Source organism: Drosophila persimilis, unplaced genomic scaffold (assembly GCF_003286085.1).
Source record: "Drosophila persimilis strain 14011-0111.01,24,50 unplaced genomic scaffold, DperRS2 tig00000124-arrow-pilon, whole genome shotgun sequence".
In the NCBI taxonomy this organism is placed as follows: Eukaryota; Metazoa; Arthropoda; class Insecta; order Diptera; family Drosophilidae; genus Drosophila; species Drosophila persimilis.
This window is the reverse complement of record NW_020825294.1, coordinates 12,670,420-12,691,483: the sequence shown is the minus strand read 5'-3', so window position 1 is coordinate 12,691,483 and position 21,064 is coordinate 12,670,420. Positions and strand designations below refer to the sequence as shown.

Here is a 21,064-nt window from a genome sequence, read left to right as displayed (position 1 = left end):
AAATAAAAACAAATCTGCGAATCGGGTAGGACTATCCGTAAAACATTTATTGTGCTAATGTGCTTTGGCTTATTTTAATCAGCTTTTATATGCAAATTAATAAAATTTATTGTCAATTGAATAAATAAGTTAAGAATATGGAAATCGGTTTATATTGAGTTTTTTTTTTTTTGGCATGGTGGATCTTTTGGAGGAGATTTTCATATGTGAAATGTATTAATTACTTTAATTTATTTACAGAACAGCAGCAGCCTTGTATTTTAACATATTTAAATAAATCAAAGAAATAACAGCATTTATTTATTTATCCAATTGCCCTATCATATTTCCTACACATTAATTTACATGGTTAAAATTTGCATACGTAACTCCTATGCCGAGGAGTCCAAATAGTTATTCTTTGTGTGCCGGACATCGAATTCTTTGCCTTTGCGTCGTTGTATACATCTTCTGGAGTCATTATCAAAAAGATTTTTTTTTTCGTCTCTAAATAATATATTATTCCACTTTTAAAACCCATCTGACCCAGACAATGCCAAATGATTTTCGACGACTTTTTGCCTCATCTACAAATTTTCTACTCGGAGTAAGGCAACTTTCCGGACAATACGTCCTGTTAAGTCTGTATATTGAAGTCTCCGACGAACCATTACAGCTGATTTTTCTTTGCCAATTTGAGCGGATATCGCCTTGGAAGACATGAACTGATCTTTTTTTGCAAGACTGATTATCGATTTTCAATAAGCAGATAGATAGATTTTAAATACCGAGCGTCCAAGACTTTTCGGAATTTCACGGAGAATTTTCCTTTCTTTTTGAAGATTTATGGTTTACTTTTACTTCTTTTCTTCAGCAGTACGGCCTATCTAAACAATTTTTGTTAACTCTCATGTACTTAAATATGAAAGAACTCAATAAAAACCAACAAGCCTTAAATCCTTAGGATTTAAATATTTTTGATTTAAATATTTAGCAAGACTGTAACCTTTCCAAATATAAACTATTGGAATCAATATATTTACAATAATTCGAGCCATTCCATAACAAACTAGGACGACGCCGATGTACTTATTTTTTTGGCCAGTAGTGTAAGTAGTTGAACTAACAGTTTCGCTTATACTTGTTAGCAGTTTTAATGTTATCGCACTGTTAATGTGAGCTCATCTGTTGAGTTTTTTCCTTCCTGCTGGAAACTGTTATACCAGCAAAAATATTTTGTCAACATGCTGCGTATACAAGTTTACAAGCACATGTTTACTCCCAGCATGTTGACAAAACATGTTCGATAACGCTTTTTGAAATTCGATAACAATCTTTAAAGTACGAGACAAAGCCAAATAAAAATGGAAAAATTAATTAAAACATAACATTTTTCCTACGTTTAAAAATTGTCTCAACGAAATTTTTCCTGCTGTGTTTCAAGTGTTGCATTTTTTCTAGCAACATTTTAGAGTGGGGTGCGCGCAGCATGTTGCTGAGCGCTACCTCGTTGTGCGAACACACCCTGCTCTCGTATATACCGTATTCGTGTTCGGTGAAAGAGACCGCGAATAACTGAATTTTGAATTTCGTCGTTGCCATCAATTGGGAAAAATCTTCGAGCAAGGTCGGTCACGGTGCGGAAAATTCGTCGCGGAGTCGGTAGAGTCGGTAGAGTCGAGTTAATTTCGAGCGTTCGAATGAGCGTTTGAAAGGCAGCGTGGTGCCAAATGCGCTGAAAAATAATTATATGTGTCCATCGATCAACCATTTGTAGTCATCCGGACTCTCAATTAAAACTAAAAGATTAAACAGTGCAGCGAATAATCGGTTTTTTGCCAGTGCAGCAAGATAAGTAAAGCAAAGAAAATAGAAAGAAACAGAACGAAGAAAACTGTGTAACGGTATTGAGTAAAGAAAAAGCTGAACAGCTGAAGGCGAAAAGTGTCAAAAAGCAGAGACGAGACGAGACCCACCGAAATGGCCGGCATCCGGAGAAATGTCTTCGCTATTGGATTACTTTACCTCCTGAGCGGCGCCCAGGCCCACCTGAACATCTTCCTGAATCTGCACGAGGTGCTGCGGCTAATCGGTGAGTTGTTAGAATCGAACCCCCCGAGAATCGCTTAAGTCCTTTTGTGCCGACAGAAGCTCCTCCTGGTCTCGGGGCCAGCAATCGATTATCAATTAAGTGGAGGCCTGGCCCAAGGGCCCATATGTTCTGCCTCGTAATTCGTGTCTCTTAGTTTTTAGTTTTGCATCCGTTGGTATTCGACAGAACAGTATCCGCTTCGTGAGGCTGCTTGCTGCCTCCTTTCGCTGGTGCATGTAGGAATAGTCCAGCAATTAGATTACGAATTGCCCTTAGAAATCATAGTCGAAGAATTGGAAATGGCCTACGAATAGTTCGCTTGTAGGGAACAGATAGTATCTTCACACTCATTCGACTCAAAGTCTACCCAGGAGCCAGCCAGGAGCCATCCAGGAGCCTTCAGTCCGAGTCCCAAACACCTTTCCCCACTATCGCCGTCTTATCTTCCTCAAACACTCGTGCACTCGCACTCCGCATACAAAATCCTGCCAGAAAATGTCACCAGAGCAATAAAAGCGAGGGAAATTGTTTTACAATGTGTCGCAGGCCCAACAAAGAATTTACAGCCACCTCGGAACGTGGCTGCAAGCGCGACAGTGCCCTGCTGCATAAAAAATAAATCAGTAGCCGGAGAAAGGGAAAGGAAGTCCGTGGGGAATGGGATCGTAAAACACATGCAAAGTGTTTGTTTGCTCTGGAGATGTTTGCGCGCAGATAGGAGGCATTATCAAAAATTATGTTGTAAAATTTACAACACCACACTCGTTGGGCAACGGACGCCTCCCTGGGCCCCCGTGAGCAGGCAGCGGCTGTCCGTGCAAACAGGCCAAGTGATTGATGGCCACAGCAGCAGCTCCAGGAGCTCGCGTCACTCTTGAATAACTGGGTAAATATTGGGACGAGTGCAACTCCAATAGAGGAGCTACTGCTAATCAGGCGCTTATCTGGCCAGTTATCACCGCTGCCACTCGTCGTAATTCATGTAGTGCATTCGTGTTGCTTGGTGCTGCTTGGTGCTGCCTGGGGCTGGCACCTGGGGATCGGGTGGGCTTTCGGGCTATCCCCTATCAGCTATTACCCGAGCGCCAGGCCAGCAGACAATCAATCAGTGGCGCTGGAGTGGTGTCTGCGGGGGAGATGTGGGTATTGGCCAGTCGAGGCTCTGCGTCTGCACTTGACGCGGCTCGAGAAATTTATTAGTTGTGTCAGCCGCGTGTCAAACGAAATCAAAATTTAAACCCATTAAGCGGTTGCCGCTGTTCTTTTGCCCCGCCCCTCCATCGCCTGCAGTCAGAGGGGTTCTGGGCCGGCTCCGGCTTGGCTTGGCTTTGGCTTTGGGTTGCGGATTCGGGTGATTTTCGGCTGGGAGAGGGAGACGACCCTCTCCAATTATTCAGCGGTGACAGCGGGTTGCATGCCTGACCTACTTCTGGCTCTCGGCTCCCTATATGCGATACGATACGATACGATATATATGTACATATATGTATTGGTATATGTATGTGTATATGGTGGCTAGGTGTCACTGCTATTTCATTTTATTTTTCCAGCGGTGGCTTCAAAAGCCTTTGTGTGAGTGCACATCAATTAAATTGTCAACCCGCCACCAGCAAAAAAGCGGAGGAGCTGGGCAGCGGCAGGGTCTGCGGCAGCCGAAGAAGCAGCGTTTTGTGCACTTGCAGCGTTAGTTGTAGTTGTTGTAGCTGCAGCTGCAGCTGGGGCATGGCATTCACATTCACCGTTCGTTAGGTTAAAATCCATCTGCCCCAAAAGCCCTACAGCCCCACAGCCCACAGCCCACAGCCAGAGTGAAGTGCGCTCCAAATTGCTCAGCTCTATGTAAACCGTGTCATCAGGTGTGGATCGGACATCATGGGCGCCACTCGGTTCTGCTGGGCGCTTCAGTGGTTCTGCTCGTTAGCGAAATGAGCGGATATGTAAAGTGGCCGAAGGAGTGGCGAGCCATAATGAAGGCCTGCAATGGTTTCCTCTCTGAGTGGAAATCCTCTCAGATGCGAAATTTATTCCTAAAATGCGAGCCTGCTAAAAGATCCCAGCTCTTACTAGAATGAGGACACTGATTCGAACCATTCAGAAATGTGCTGGACATGGAATACCTTCTGCTAGATCATAATCAATAATTTTGAAACATTACCCCAACACTTTGCCCCATCTGTTGGCACCCAAAAGTTTCCTTTGCACTTCGACCAGTAAGCCCGACGAAAGTTTGTGCAACTTTAGAGTCCCTGCCATCTGTCTGCACAGATCTACAGCCACATCCACATCTACATCCACACCCGCATCCTCTTCCTTATCCACACATCCAATCGACAATTGCCAGTCACGTCTCGGGACTGTCTATCAACACTTGCTAATCCCATGCCTCTCTAAACGATTTGACATTTTGCACTGGGCCAAAAGGATTCATCATCTGCAGTGGAAAGTTCTGAAAATCGTTCTGCAGATTGTTGCCGATTCACGCTCGGCTAATAAAACCAAGAGCATTTGGCTAAAAATACAAAACATATTTTGGCAAGTAATGTGGACTCAATTAGCGAACGGCGTCATCGTCATCGTCATCGTCATCCGCCCCCAACGGCGGCGTCCTGCTAAGACCTTTATTCGTTTGCGCGCAGGGGGAAAAGGGGAAAATACAGTTCGAGAGAGAATAATTAATATCACGTTGGCAATCGAATCGGAGCAGGCATTTCGGCTAGAAGTGTTTGTGTTGCCAACAGCTCGTTCCCCGTCTAAGCCCCTTTCTCTGCCACGAGAACATAAACAACCGTCCTGTCCCGTCTCGTCCTTCTGGGTGCTGTGCTGAGCGTAATTGGCAAATGAACAACTCGCAGAGAAAGGATTAGAGGGAGCAGATGGCTGGGACCGTGTTGACGCCGTTGCAGGGACAAGGACGATGACGCAGCCAGCGGCAACGGCATTTGCAACATTTTGCTCGCTTGGCGGAATCTCAGCTGCCACTTAAATCCTGCCGCGGATGCACACACGCGTCAATGTCATTGCCCCGCCTCCATCCTCCATCCTCCATCCTTCACCCTCCATGCTGCAAGTCATTGGCCCTTCAGTGGCCATCACATCACAGTCGACCCCGTCCTGCACCGCCCCGCTCGTTGCATAAGCATTGGCCGACGCACTTCACGGTAATGCCAACAGCTACGACGGTACGCGACGGTACAGATAAAAATCGGTTATGGCTGGGTGGCCACGCCCCGTTACTGCCGCCTCCACTCGCGCTTAATTGATTCACTAAATGATTTGCGGAAGTGGATGTTGTTGCCGCAGCAGAGAGAGCCGTGGCGTGTGACAATAACAGTAACAAAACACAAGCCCACAAACAACTCGACGGCCAACACCACACGCACTGCCTCAACTGAGTGGCATGACAGGCCGACGAGCTTTGACTCTATTTGGTTTCTATTTACTTTTAAATCTTGTATCAAACACTAGAGGGGTACCAACTACATATTAGAAGTGATGAAATTAGTGTATTCCACGAAAATCAGCTAAAATAAGTTATGAATAAACACGTACATATATCAACTGCCTGTACCTCGAAACTCAATCGGTTCAATCGCACATCAGGCGATGTCTGAGAATGTTTCTTCGCATAGTTCCTATGGAGTTTCCAGAAAGTCTCATTGCCAAATGATATTCTAGTCCCATTCTGACCACACTTCTAACAATTGGTTGTTCAGGATGTCTTGCATAGCTTTACCGAAAACTACTACCAATTATTTGATGCACAACCAATTATTTGATGGAAAAACGATTGAAACAGAAGCTCGCTTAGTTCGTACACATCCTTCAAGGAGAGTATCACTAAGACACGGTCTTTATTCGGATGCAGAAATGTATTCTTTACACCGACACCCCACAGTTGCAGCGAGCTCCCTTCTGGGAGAGTTATATTCTGATCAGAGCTGTCAATCTACGTAATTTATGGCACTCACATTACGGCACTTATCGCCAAAGGGCCCAGAGAAATAAAGAAGAATTAAACTATCTGAAATTGCTTTGGGCCAGCCCGTTTGGCCTGGCTTTCAATTAAGCTAAATTTATTTAAATTAAAATCATATTTCACATTCCAATTTACCAGAGCACGCAACGCACACACGAGCACCGCAGCCCCCGGAGAGACCCACGGAAGAAATGTGCTTCCCTGTCATATCTCAAGTGCTTCCAAACCCTCTCCGGGCGGGCCGGCTGTCCGAGCTTTCCGGACTGGTTATCAAATTAATTTAATCAGATCCAATTGTTTATGTTTTTGGATGGTTTTTTCTCGGGTTTTATTTTTTTTCTTTTTGTTTTGTTGTGTTTTTTTGCATGATTGGTGGTCGTCAGACACGAAAGGGGAGAGGCTGAGGCTCCGCTACCCCAACCCCCACCCCCCTGGAATGAGTTGCACCATTTCCAATTGAGTGTGCTTCTCCCTCAGTTCTGGCCACATTAGTACTGGCACTCGCACTCGCACTCGCTCTCCATCGCTTCCCCCGCGCTCCGACAATTATCGGGCTAGACAAATTGTTGCGTCCGTTATGAGGCGGATTTAATGGCTGCCCGGGATTGATGGCAAACACATGTGGGCGGTGGAACAAACTCATGAATTTCCTCGGTTTTGTGGAATTTTGGAAAAGCCGAAACTCAATTGAAGTGCGATTTGCTCTGGGGTGGTGGGGGACGGATTAAATGAATGCAAAAGAGTCTTAAGTCCATGGTAATCCCTGAGAAATGGCCAAATCATCTTGCCAAAAACGATAGTCTGCGAGGAGTAATCTCTGGGCTGCCAAAGAATAAACGCATTAAATAATATTCCCCTGTCGCTTTTCCGGGGGAAATCTTTTTCCCACAATCATGATGAGCCATGAGCGATTAGCGGGGGGTGGCCGATGGGGTGGGCAGATGCATCAGCTTAGCTGCGAATAAAACGTCTAAATAAACAAAGCCAGAAGCATTTGACGCGTGCACGGCAAAAGCAATTGTATCTTGTGGATACCTTCTGCTACTCGCACTGGCTCTCACCCTTCTCACCCAGCCTCCTCTCCGAACTCTCCCCCCGCTGGCCAGTGCCAGCACGGAGAAAAAGTGAGAAAAGTCGCACACAAGAATGACAAACGTTCCAGGCTCGTCATTCCCGTTCCTGGGGTTGTGGTGGTGGTCTCATTCTACCTTTGCAGCAACAGCAACAACAAAAGCAACTACAACAACAACAGCAATGCTACTTAATGGACCAGAAATGCGTCGTGCAAACACAGCAGCAATCCCCAGCTCCCTGACCCTCGTCCTGCCACTGCCACTGCCGCTGCGTATGCAAACAAACGGGGAACTGTGCCCGAAAGGGAAATGCTCGGCACCGTCAGGCAAAGGGGTGTGGGGGAGTGGAATGGGTACAGGCGCAGAGAAGACTGCGATGAGGGACTGACTCCATGGAAAGCAGGCGGAGCCGAGCACTTGAGCACGCCGCATCGTGGCTGAGTCCTGCCCTCACCCGCAGCGCACCGCTACTCCAACACCACGCTAGAGACATGCCCGGACCATGCCCATGGTCCATACACACACACACCCACCCCTGGTGCAGGCGACGGCTGAGACGTACACCTCCTTTCATCTTCCCAACCCTCGCTGAACGGTTCGTCCGGAGAATGGGCCTGAAACCTCGCCTGCAGTCTGCCTGCAGGCCGACATTCCACTGAGGCCAAGGCACAGTGGCTCGCATCCTGTGAAGAGTGCATGCGATGTAAGGGAAGAGAAAGGACTTGGATGGATACTAGTATACCTATTGCTTCATTCATTCATGTTCTGGGGACTCCCAGCCCACTGTGCACAGTGTCGTTAGCGGCTCATATTTTTATTGCTGGCGAATTCCGAGCGGGCGCCTGCCTGCCTGCCCTGACGTTGCCGCCCTCCCTCCTCGCAGGCGGCTCCTGACATGACTCTCGTAATGAGCCCGTAAATTATTTTTTATTATTTCGTATTTAATTTTTTCATTGGCTGGCATTGTTCCTTCTTTACTCCTTTCCTGCGACAAGGACAAGGGTAACAGCGGTGCAGCAGCGGCGGCGCGTGTGTGGCATCCATTTGATGCTGGAATTGATTGTGGGAATATGATATGACGTCTGCTCGGTGGGGGGCTGCTAGAGCACCGAAGGGCATTCGTCCTGAATCGATATCGATAGTCGGTGCTCTCGCGCCAAACTTCCTTGAAACGAACCACAACATAACGGTCTTCCGTCAGGGAATCTACGAGTATGAAAATAATGCTAATTAGTAATTACTTTCCGCACAATTTCGAGTATCTTCTCCATGGGTGGAGCATGCATTTATAAGCACACATGTACATATGTACACACAGCTTATTGGAAAATTTCACACGCCCGCACAAGTCTGCTCAGAAGCCGTCCCAGAAGCAGGGGCACCATTAGCTTCCCACGAACTGGGACGAGGGGAAGCCCAACAGAGGAGTGTGTCTGTTCTGATAACATTTCTGGCAATTAACAATTTTTGGAGCACTTAAGGGCCGCAAAAATGATGTGCATGTGGGGGCCTAATGGGTAATAATGAGGGATTGGATCGAATGAGATGGGATAAGCGAAGGAACGAAGCAACAGCTGAGGAGGCTGCCCTCCACAAAAATCGATGGGACTGAATGTGCCACTGAAAATACATAAGAAGTATTTACACACTGATTACCAATGCGAATCGTACATTCTCGTCCAAGAAATTCTCTCGGAGCGCAACGAATTTTGGAATTCCGATTCCTTCGATTGACCCACTTATAGTTTGTGTTTTTCGGTTCCGCCTTGTCACGCCGTGATGGCTCCCAACACTCCCGTCACTCCCGACATATGCCAAATGTTTTTCAACAATTTTGCGCCAATCAAAACATGCAAGAGACCGGCGCCCCTCCGCCGTAACAGACTCCCAGCAACAGCTTTGACCATATAATTTTCGAGTATGGTATGTCTTCAATCGGACTGAGGCTGAGGCTGGGGCTGGGACCTCTTCTGGCTTGCTACTTTGTAATTCTTCTGTCACGCGCGAAGGAAACTCCACATGGCACGTGAAGAGAGCAGGCAGATAGGGATCGGGCGATCGGCGGGGCGAGCAAGAATCCTGATTATTTTGCGGTTTATTTTAAGTTTAATTAAGCGATGATACGGAATATTTATAAAATGTATTTCTTCTGAAGAGCAAGGCAGACGAAACAGCGTCCCCCCTGTCCCCTGTCCCACTACCACGTGAGCGCAAGTGTGTGTGGCCCATGGGTGTTTGGCAGATTCGTTCCGTGGCGAATGAAATTCGCTCTGCGTTCTCCCGTGCATTAGTCGCGGTTATTATCATGTCTGCTCTCCCGCTCTCCCGCTCTCCTTGTCCACCTATCATCTTTCTCTTTCTCTTCTGCTGTGTGCGTTTGTTTGGACAGCCAAATGGGCGTTGAGTGTCTGTTTGAGTTGGGTGTGTCGAAAGGAAGACAAAGATAGAGAGAAGCAGAAACAGAAACAGAAGGAGAGATAGAGATAGAGATAGAGATGGAATGAGGAGTATTAGCAACATTAAAACATTAACATATTTAAATGTGGCATAAGCCAGGGGTGTCGGGGCGGCCGATGAATAAATAAGTGAATGAATGAGTGCATTCAATTGGAAATCTATTAAGTGAGCGGAAAAGAGCGGCCGCAGCAGCGTCTGAATGATGTGCGATGTATCCATAAAATATGCATAGAATTCGCTTTGAAACGAATCCAGAAGAACAGAGAAATCTCACTTGGAACAGGAGCAGTGGGTCCCGCCCGCACACACCTCATTGTCCCACTTAACTGGCAATAAACTGGCCGAAATCCCATACAATTATCCCACCGCTAAGCTGTGTTAATTATATCTGTATCTTGACTGTTTTTTCCTCGCACGCCACTTATCCACCAGGGTAGAGTTGATGGGTGAACAGAGGACCCCAGAGAACCACAGAGGAGAAGAAATCGAGGAAGTGCGAAGGGGAAAAAGGCAAGAGTACTCGCTCCGAAAGCTTCTGGAACCCATCCAGCTGCCGTCCCTCCGCCCCTCCGTCCGTGGCTCCCTGTGTGTGGTATTCGAAAAAATTGTATTTTCCATTTGCCGCCTTCTGCCTTGTCACGTTTACAAGATGATAAAGTAAAGCCCTAACCACTTTTCAACAACGAATGAAAACAAACCCAAAATACACACATGCGAGAGGATATGTATGTGTATTTGCTTGACCCAAAAAACACTCACTCTGGCCCAAACAAAGGCCGAAAACTTTTCACGCCTGCCACGAGGAGAAGGTGTGGGTGGGGCAGTGTCCACTTCAGTGGCAGCCACGCCTCCGACACCAGTGCCTCCAATGCAACAATGCTAATCTGCTCTTGCAACTTCTCTTCTCTCTCCGCTCTGCCATCCGCTCTCTTTGGCTCATTGTTTGCCTCCCAGCAGCTGCTCGGCAAAAAGTCAATACGACAAAGTCCGTAGCCGTAGCCGTAGCCGTATGCTCCTCACTCGGTCAGAGTCATAAATTACAGCATCCCGGGGGTGCTATCGAAAAATATGTGCGTCTCCTCTCCTCCAGCAACTCCAGTGCCACACTGAGAGAAAAACAAAGCGCCATGGAGCAGGAAACACACACCTGAAGGCAAGAACAATACAGAAACAACTAGATCATAAATCAGTTTCCAGTACCCAGTACCAGTAAACGTTCTCCCAGTGTAGGAGCTCGCCTCATCTCCGTGTTTGTTTTGGGCTGTGTGCGATGCCCCGATGCCCCGAGGTGCCTGCTAACTGCTCCTGCTGCCTTGTCAAAAATTGTTCATAAATTCTACCTCAAAGAAGCGCCCCTGCCCTGCCCTGCCCTGCCCCGCCATGCCCTGGCCCATACTCCGTCGCAAACTCCGAAAAATTTCAGCACAGGAAGTTGCTGTTTACTTAAGGCTCACAAAGCACACAGAAACAAATTCACATACGACTTTGCGGGTTTTCTGGAATGTCTTTGGACCGGTCGACCCCAGGACCACCCAGGGATGCAAATCCAAGCCGCAACGCCATTAGAAGCTGACCCAAGCAGGTAAACCGCAACGAAAGCTCCCATCTCCACCCTCAACTGGGCCACACACTCTGGGGGCACCTGCCCCATATGGAGGAGCACCGCCCCCGCTTTATGTCTTAACATACATTTTATGACAGCGCCTAGACGCCGATACAGATACAGCTACAGCTACAGCTACAGCTACAGATGCACATACATATATATAGAGGCGTAGAGGGATCCCTCAGCTAAAGGTGATAAAAATTTCATTACGTCACGCAATGCACAAGGTACGTCGCAAGAGCGAGCCAGAGCTAGCAACGTTGCCTGGATTGCTTGTATTGCCTGGAAAATTGAAAGAAAACTTTGCACCAGTGGCAAGTTAATGGCTGCCTCTGTCCCAGCGTTTCCGTGGAAGAAATCACTGTCATGGGAGAGCTGATGGGGATTGGTATGGGGATGGGGATGAAGGGGCAGGACTGATGGATGTGTGTGGGTGTTGCCATACAGGTATCTGCCACGATTCCCTGCGGCTGTTGCTGTTGCTGTTGCTGTTGCCGCTGCCGTCGAGTGTTGCTGCCTGCTATCTGGTCTCTCGGTTAATAATCACATTTACTCCTACAGATAATCACATTAAATTTAAGACCTTCCCTGTTAATGCTCCTTTTGATTTTTTTATGAGTTCATGGCACTCACTTCACATCACGTCGCATCGCCTCGCCGAGCATCGGCTGCCATCCCGGAGTAGGAGTGCCAATGGGGGAGCCTAGTTGCGGCTTGGTTGGGGTTGGCGTTGGCGTTGGGGTTGGCCCTGGGGTTGGCGTTGCCGTTGCCATTTCCCCCGAAGCGCACCTGCTCAAGTGCCTGCCGAAGGGTGTATTTTGAAGCAGATATCGGCCAAGTAGTTCGGACATTAGATTAATTACAGATTAGTGGGGGAATAATTAAGCTGTTTAAGTGTCTTGACCCAGATGGGTTCAGGCGAGGTGCGGTGTGGTGTGCGGTGGCTTGGGGGAGCGATACTAAAGTCCTTTTGACAAATTTAATTTATTTTTTATAATTTGTAAGAGTATCGTGAATTGTTCGAGGATTATTACACCATTGATTTCATGATACAAGAAGGCCACGGATCTCTGTGATAAATCATATCTCTGAATCACAATCATATGCTCGAATATCAGTGGAAGAGAAGTTTATTGCCCCCAGTCATTGCTCTCTCCGATTCCGATCCTGAGCCCTTTCCCAGTACAGACGGAATTAACATTTTTAATTGAAAGAAACTGAAGAGACCTAACGAAGCTTGGACAGACATTCCCATTCCCATTCCCATTGCCTTTTGCAAAGCCTGCAAGAACCATAAATGTAATGCGTTTCTTTTATGGGCTTTGTCATAGAAATCTACAGGCGTTTGGTAACATAATTTATGCACCACTGCAGGCTGCCTCGCAGAATTTATGGTGTTGACCGGGCAAAGAGCGGGAAAGGGGCAGTCTCCGATGAAGAGGCCGCGTCGAGGTGATAATGTAAAAGAAAATACACAGCTCTGGAGGTGGAGCGTTGCAGAGCAGGACTGGTACATGATGAGTGCGTTTGTGCTGCAGGCGGGAAATACGAAAGGAAAAGAACAGAACCAGCAGAAGCTGCAGCAGAAGCAGCAGCAACAGCTCCAACATCACGGTTGCAGAACCAGGCCCAGACTCAGAAACAGACGCAGACGCAGACGCAGTCGGAGAGGCTGGAAGGGACCGGGGAAAATAAATTGCAGCTGCTCGAGCGGGCGATGAAATACAAATAGAAATACTTGGCAGCTACTGGATGAAGTTGCCACACAGCCTGCCACTGACTGGCAGACTGGCTGACTGGCAGACTGTCAGAGGGCCCCAACGCTGCCTCGCCGGAGCTGGAGTCACTTCACATGTCCTTTGGCTTGTTTGTCTTACACTCTGACGCTCTGCGGATCGGATCCGAGTGGAGCGGAGCGGAGTGGAGATGGGCAAGCTGATGATAAGTTGTTTGGTCAGACAGCGCTGTGCGAAGAGGCCTTACCCACGAAGCCAGCCAAGCACGAATCATGACCATTTGAGCATAAAAATTGCCTTACCTTGGTCTTCGCTAGCTGTCTGCCCGCTCCCTCCTCCCTGCTCTCTGCTCGCTCCCTGTGCAGAAACCAGGCACCAGGCACCAGGCACCAGGCTTCCATGTCTGCTCTTGACCTTTTATGGTGAGACTCAGAGTCGGAGTCGGAGTCGGAGTCAGACTCCAGTGGACTCCAGTGCGATTTAATCAGCATCCTCGACTAACATATAATTTGGAGAATTGCAAGATGCATTTAAGGAGTTAGTTTGAGCATCAAAGGAAGAGCGAGAGAGGAAAGGGAGGGAGCTTGAGTTATGATGTGCCTGCCTTTGGCTTAGACAAATTTGCGGCTCTGTCTTCGTATGTAGATGGAGATTGAAATGGCAAAACCCATTAGATGTCTGCACAACCCTTGTCTCTCTACCCCTGCCCCCCGGACAGCCCTTCCGAGGGCGGCCCTAAATCAGCATCAGCTTCTAGGCCAATGCCCAACCAAATGTCATCATCAGCCGCGGGCCGATTCAGATAACTCCCCCCAGATAATAATAAAAATGTCGTCTGACTTTAGACACCCTCACCCTCGCTCGCTCACTCTCCAACTCTCCCTCTCTCCCTCACACCCTCTCCAGCGCCAATGTTTGGGACCAGGCCCTCGCTTGGGGTCTGCTTTAATGCACAACATATTCATGTGTCAAAAGACAATTTCGGATTTATGGCCTGCGAAATCCCCCACCAGATCCAAACTCAAACTCAAACCCAGTCCCAAAACCCCACAGACGCGACTACGAGAGAGCCAGAGTGACGCAATGTGGGCGAACGAACAACAGAAAAAATATGTTAAGAAAGCATAAAATGATATCCAAACTACCCACAACTCGTATGACATGGTCTGGCTATGGTCTTGTCTGGCTCGGGTCTGCTCTGGTCTGCTCTGGTCTGCTCTGGTCTGGAAATCTCACTCGTGTCTGGCTTGGGTTTGCATAAATTAGGGTCCGGACGGGTTGCTGAAAGGCCTCGGGAGGGGCAGGGGGACACTCGCACGAGCATTCCGAGGCTATTGGGAGCTCAAAAAATTGGCAATTCTTTCTCCTCTTTTCGGTTTATGCGTTAGCCATGGCGTTTTTAGGGTTGTAATTGAAATTAAATAGATGTCGTGCCATGAATTCAAATCGCTTTCGTTGAGGCTGTGGCTGTGGCTGTGACTGCGACTGGGAGTCTGGAAGCTGTTCTGGTGCTGGAGCAGTTGAAGAGATGTCTCCCAACGGTGGAGAACGAGTTTGCGAGTTATTTTTGGCCAAATTAAAGCCACTTTTTGCCCGCTTTCCGGCGGAGACTTTCCTGCTAGAAGTCAACTCTTCCATCGCCCAGTGGCGACTGGCGCAGCGGGAGACGCAATTGCTTTCGCCTCCCTTTTATCCGTTTTTCTTATTTTCATTCGCGCAGTTTTCAAAACTTTTACTTTTCGCCGCGCTTCGAATTTATGTGTCAGTGGCACTTGAAGCAGAAGTTTTTCGGGGGCTGCTGCTCCACACCCTCCCAGCTGCCGACGCGCTGCCTCCACGATTGATGGATGCTGGGGAAAATCGATTTTCCTCACGGCACCTGCCCTGCCTGCCCTGCCAGCCCTGCCCCGCCCTGCCCTGCTTGGCATCGACTTCATTTGTTGGGCAATCAGCACTAATTAGCACTAGACCCTGGAGTTGAAATGCAAAACGCGTCGCGAGGGGCTGAGTAAAGGGTCCAAGTAAATTGCTATTACTTGTCTATGATTGCAAGGGGTGGGGACACGGGGTTGCTGGCTGGTGGCTGGTGGCTGTATTTTCAATTGTAATTGTTCCCAAAGTTTCAAGAGAGGGAGCAGAAGAGTTTTCTCTGGGATTTTCTTTAATTTCTGTGCTTTGCTACACTCAATGAGCTGCACCTCCACATGTCTGAGGCCCATTAACCCTTTGACCCCCCTGCCGTGATGCAGTTATCATCAGCTCTCTATCTCCGCCGACTGAGTTCATTATGCGACAGTTTTTCATATCTACCCTTAAACCTCGAACTCCACCTCGAACTCCAGCGCCAGCTCCAGCTCCCCTCCCTCCCAGGACATCGCTACTAATTACATTTTCAGAGTGCAAACGAAGCGTGCAAGGAACCGGAGAGGCAGTGCTGGAGTGCCTGGTCTGGGTGCCGGGCTTGTCCCCACTAATTAGTACGATATAAGTATATATGAATATGTAGACCGCTTTATGCACTAGCTTCCCTCTCTCTCTCTCTCTCTCCTGCGCTGTGGGTGCTATGAATAGGCCGAAGCATAAGTGGCATAAATTAAAATAAAATGTAAAAGAATAAAATGTAACTGCGACGGGGCAACGGCAACGGCAGCGGCAACTGCGATAAAAATCTAAAATAAACATTGCCTCTTGCTGCAGACGGGGCATGCAACGCACACATGCAGCAGCTAGGCAGGGGCATTTGCAGGGGCAGTGGCAGTGGCAGGGGCAGGGGCAGGGCAGCCTTAATTAAGCATGAACATTTAACCTGCCCACCGAGCCACGCCTCCGCGGGAGGCAGAGAGTCGGAGTCGCGTGTCTTGGCCAGGGGTCCGCTCGGGTCCTAAATTTTGATTGATTTATTGAGCGCCACGCCAGGCATGGATCGGTGCGAGGGAGGGGTTGCCGTCACCCCTTAGCCCGAGTAATCGCACGGCTAATTTAATTAAAAATGCATTGTCAGACAGGTAGCAGTTACAAGCTGCCTCTGCAGCAGTCCCAGTCCCAGCCTCATGGTGCGGGGCAACATGCAACATGCACAAGCTGTCAAAACTATCAGATCAATTTAGATACAATGGCGACCAGACCCTTGGACAGGTGTCTATTATAAGCGGGTTACCTTCAATGCTCTCTGCTTTTAGGGTGGAACGTTACCTGCCCGGTTTGGCTGTGTTTAAGGACACTTTAAGGATACTTTCCTCCTTGTTCCAAGGCTGTTATCCAAACAAAAGGGAACGTGGGAGACAAGCACTTTGAAGCGAGCCGGCTGCCATTTAACTCCTTCAATCTGTCACTGTAGTGTCTCGATGGACAGATATTGGCCGAGTCCCGATTAAGGGGGGGGGGGGGGGAATCAATTTACCACGCCCTCGCCCCCGCCCGCCCACAAGGAAGACGGTTATCCCTGGTGATTGATTATGCAGCCGTCTAGTGTGACTTGGCGAAAAGTTCTTCCCTGATAGGGAAGGGGTACGGATTCATTTCCTCGGGGGTCGGATATTGATTTGGGGGTCACAGTCACAGTCGCAGTCACAGTACAAGCATTGCTATAAGATTTCCGTCTCTCTCTTTCTTTGAAGGCGTCTCCGCGGAGCTGTACTATGTGCGGGAGGGAGCCATCAACGATTACGCCCTGAACTTCGCAGTTCCTGTGCCGGCCAATATCAGCGACGTGACCTTTACCTGGCAGTCGCTGGTGGAGCACCCGCTGCCGTACAGCATCAACATAGCCACTTCGGACACGGACGTGCTGCCCCGCCCACTGCTGAACATCTCCCGGATCGGTGACGTGCCGCAGGAGCCGCAGACCTGGGGCATCGCCCTCAAATGCTCGGGCACGCGCAACGCCGAGGTCACCGTCACCATAAACGTGGAGGTGATCCTCGACAGGACCACCAACAACAACACGAACCTGATCTTCAAGCGCAAGAAGATCTGCCTGAAGGAGGAGCAGGACAGCGCCCACGAAGAGTACGACGACGACGACGTGCTGCAGCCGGCCCTGGGCGGCCACGAGGACGTTCAATATGTCGACCACAACGAGGAGCACGTGGTGGCTAATGGGCACTTGGCTCCCAGCGTGGATCACGACAAGGTGAAGCACCGAAACGTGGTGACCGAGCCGTCACTGAATGTGGGTCGAGGCAATGGCAACGGCAATGGCAATGCGGGAGGGTCCAAGCGGGACTTCGATCCCATGCTGAGGGAGAACCTGGTGCCGCCGGCCAGTGGCCTGGTCACGCTGATTGTGGGCGGCATCCTGGCCCTGGTCCTCGTGTCCACCCTCATTCTGATCGCTTACTGCGCCAAGGGTCCCTCCAAGCGCCATCCCTCGAACGGGGTGCACTTGATCAAGACCTCCAGCTTCCAGCGCCTGCCCACGATTTCGTCCACGGCCCACAACTCGATCTATGTCTGCCCCTCGACCATAACGCCCACATACGCGACCCTGACGCGGCCATTTCGCGAATATGAGCATGAGCCTGAGGAGTTCAACCGCCGTCTCCAGGAGCTGACAGTCCAGAAGTGCCGCGTGCGTCTCTCCTGTCTCGTGCAGGAGGGAAACTTTGGGCGCATCTATCGCGGCACTTACAATGACTGTCAGGAGGTTCTGGTTAAAACTGTGGCGCAACACGCCAGCCAGCTGCAAGTGAATCTCCTGCTCCAGGAGTCCATGATGCTCTACGAGGCCATCCATCCGAACGTTCTCTCCGTGCTGGGCATCTCCATCGAGGACTACGCCACCCCGTTCGTCCTCTACGCGGCCACGGGCAGTGTCCGCAACCTGAAGACCTTCCTGCAGGACCCCTCCTACGCACGCAGTGTCACCACCATTCAGACGGTGCTAATGGCCTCCCAGCTGGCCATGGCGATGGAGCACTTGCATAACCACGGCGTCATCCACAAGGACATAGCGGCCAGGAACTGTGTGTAAGTTGAGCCCAAGCTGAGTCCCAATCCCAAATGGGATCTCCAGATGCCCCTGTGCCGAGCTACAATCTAAGGAACGCCTCCGCCATCCTCCCTCTTTTCTCCCTCAGTATTGACGATCAGTTGCGCGTGAAGCTAACGGACAGCGCCCTTAGTCGGGACCTGTTTTCCGGGGACTACAACTGCCTGGGCGACGGCGAGTATCGACCCATCAAGTGGCTCTCCCTGGAGGCCCTTCAGAAGTCCCACTACAACGAGGGCAGCGATGTGTGGTCCTTCGGCGTCCTCATGTGGGAGATGTGCACGCTGGGCAAGCTGCCCTACGCCGAGATCGATCCCTATGAGATGGAGCACTATCTCAAGGATGGCTATCGACTAGCTCAGCCCTTTAATTGTCCCGACGAGCTGTAAGTATACCTCAGCCCCTTATTTGTATACCTATGTATATTTTTGCAGACGCAACAGCCCCCTTAGACTAGGTTTCTTTGTGTTTCGTTTACTAAACTGTGGGCATTGTCTTTGTTTTCTCATCACCTGCAGCTTTACGATCATGGCCTATTGCTGGGCCTCGATGCCGGCCGAGCGACCCTCGTTCAGCCAACTGCAGATCTGCCTCTCGGAGTTCCACACCCAGATTACCAGATATGTTTAACCAGCGGTGCTGAAGCATGCCAAGACCTGTAAATACAACAAGAGGCGACGTCGCAAGATATTCCAGCAGACCACGTCGTCCACTCTGTTCCCAAAGACATATTTAAATGGTAGCGCCTAGAGCGGGGCTCGCATCTACTCGTAGAAGATCCCCCGCACGTATTCTTATTATGTGTATGAAGATAGTTATTTATGCAGAAGGAGTGCAAGAGGTGCCGTCGGGTGCGTTGGGTAACGCAAGCAGAAGATCTTTGAAAAAGAGGAACTACCGGAACTACCCAACTGCCCGACGATGCTCTATGCCCTATGTAGCACTTATTGATAGGCTAGCGTGTAAGGAGACAAGTGACATTTCAATGCAAACATTATAAGATACAGAACATACGAGTACACACACCCCTAAGTCCCCCTGTTAGAGACACTAGCACCTTCGCTCTGTAGGAAGAGCCAAGCCCAGTAGAGAACAGGTAAAAGTTTCAATGAGAATCCAAATGGGTTCTTGCAGAACTTCAACAAAAACTAAAACTAAACATACGGATAGTAAGCATGCATAGCCCCAGTACTAGGATAGGAACCAAACCCCAGTATGCCCAGTATGCCCAGTAGGCCCAGTATGTACGGGAAGGAGAGAGAGGAGAGCTCTTGAAGTTGCAGTCATTATAAATACTAGTGGGATACCAATAAAATACCGAAACGAAACGTATATCTATGCAAGTGTATTAACGTGTACGTACATGTCTAAGAACCGTAGTGCTAGTAAGACTCTACATATTTATCTAATGTTAGTGCACATGCGATAAAGTCCCCTCCCCTTCTCAGTTAGTTTTTTTGTGTAATATACTTAAGCAGTTTGCATTAGGGCCTAAGTTATTCCTATGATTTGTATTGCAAGACACAAAGAAATACCATTTCAATAAACGTCCGTGCATAATATTTAAAACACAACCAAATGGACTCTTTTATAAGTGGGGCGAATGGGAGATCGCTATGGAGCCTCTGAGGAGGGTAAGTAAAACAGTTCCATTCTGGGCAACAATTGAGTCGGCCCACGGCCACGCCCGTCACTTAGGCTAAAACAACGTGCTCTAAGAGCAATGTGCTGTTTGGTTACCGCACAACCCCAGCCCCAGCCCCATCTACACCTTCAACTCCATCTCCATCTCGTAGCCATCACCAGCCTAACCAAGCCCCAACGCAAGGCAACGCAACGTAACCGAACCAATCTCTTTGCGTATCCAGGCGCACCGGCAACACAAAAGGCATGTAATGCCAACTGCCTATTTGAGGCGAAGAATGGTGAATGGTGAGCAGGCGAGCAGGCGAGGAGTGAGAGAAATGCGGGTAAGATCCCGGGTCCTGGCCGCACACCTGCACGTGGAATGGGAGCCGTGGCCTGCCTTTTGATTGCCATGCTGACACTACTTAGTTTTTGGCACGTCATGCTGGGGACATGCTGTTGGCGGTGTCCTTTTTAATATGCCTGTCACACCACCATCAGCCAGGAGAGCACTAGTTTAAGTCCTCGTCCTCCTCGGGCAGGCTCCAGCTCCGGCACCGGCACCGGCACCGGCACCGGCGACGCCACCGGCAACGGGCAGACTTCTCTTAAAAAACGTTCGGCGAACGCTGCTCGCTCTCGCTCTTGCTCCTGCTCGGCACGTGCCCGCACCCGTGGCATTTAGCTAAAGCCACTACGCAAATCGAAAGCTAATAAGTATAATGTAGCAGGCTGTGGGGCAGCTCCACGAGAAAGTGGATTACATTAAGTTTGGAGAGCTCGAGCTTTGTTTTGGATTTAAATGGAAGAACATAATTTAAACCACAGCCCAAACAGTACAACCTCCACCTAATATTCATTTTGTTCTCGAGGTATCATATCTCTTTCATATATGTGCGTATGTATATGGATGTACATGTCAATCGCAGCGTGTGAATCATATTATTGATGACCAGGGCAAACCCCAAATTTGGTCAAAGACCTTTCATCCTTGTGACCAGATTGGCCAGAAGTGCTGCCGAAGTTTTCCAACTCTCGAAAGTTACAAGTGATATCGATGAAAGAGCTTTTGATGTTCCAGCGAATCGCAAAAGGGCAGCGCAGCCTTTTGACTTTTGAGTCATTTCAGATAGTGGTCGCCGTTCCAGCGGAGTTGGCAGCAGGAAGCCAATAAGGGGATGGATGGGGGCTCGCCGAGCCCCAAATAGAGGCGCTCCAATCAAATTAAAGTGCAGTCCAGCGGGCTGACAAAGGATATTTAGTTATTAAAAACGCAAACGCATCGCGAGGCAGGGAGTAAGTACTGGGCACGGGGTGCCAACATCCTCCACCAACCGCACAGCCCAACATGTAACCCAAAACGTCAAAGGGTTCATATTGATGGGTGCCGGGCCCCCACCGGGACGCTCATTGAAAGCGAAGCACAAACAAACACAAAAGGAGGAAAAGGAGGTAAAAGTGAGTGCAAAAAAAAACAACTCCAAATTGAAAAACAAAAGCCAACTGGAACTTTGTTTTTGGTCAACACT

General features: G+C 49.1%; 1 protein-coding gene across 1 annotated transcript; it reads left to right on the top strand.

Annotated features, from left to right (window-relative positions):
* The first annotated feature begins 1,609 nt into the window (after nucleotides 1-1,609).
* LOC6598077 (tyrosine-protein kinase Drl) lies at nucleotides 1,610-19,455 on the top strand. Its single transcript, XM_026987508.1, has 4 exons — nucleotides 1,610-2,071; nucleotides 16,537-17,887; nucleotides 17,998-18,294; nucleotides 18,428-19,455. Exons 1-4 carry the CDS (start codon nucleotides 1,960-1,962, stop codon nucleotides 18,537-18,539), a joined length of 1,872 nt encoding a protein of 623 aa, XP_026843309.1. The 5' UTR covers nucleotides 1,610-1,959; the 3' UTR covers nucleotides 18,540-19,455.
* The last annotated feature ends 1,609 nt before the right edge of the window (nucleotides 19,456-21,064 follow it).

Coding starts and splice junctions, on each gene's coding strand:
- LOC6598077 (XM_026987508.1), top strand. CDS start 1,960: ATGGCCGGCATCCGGAGAAATGTCTTCGCTATTGGATTACTTTACCTC. Junction 17,888..17,997: donor ATAGCGGCCAGGAACTGTGT/GTAAGTTGAGCC, acceptor TTTCTCCCTCAG/TATTGACGATCAGTTGCGCG. Junction 18,295..18,427: donor TTTAATTGTCCCGACGAGCT/GTAAGTATACCT, acceptor CATCACCTGCAG/CTTTACGATCATGGCCTATT.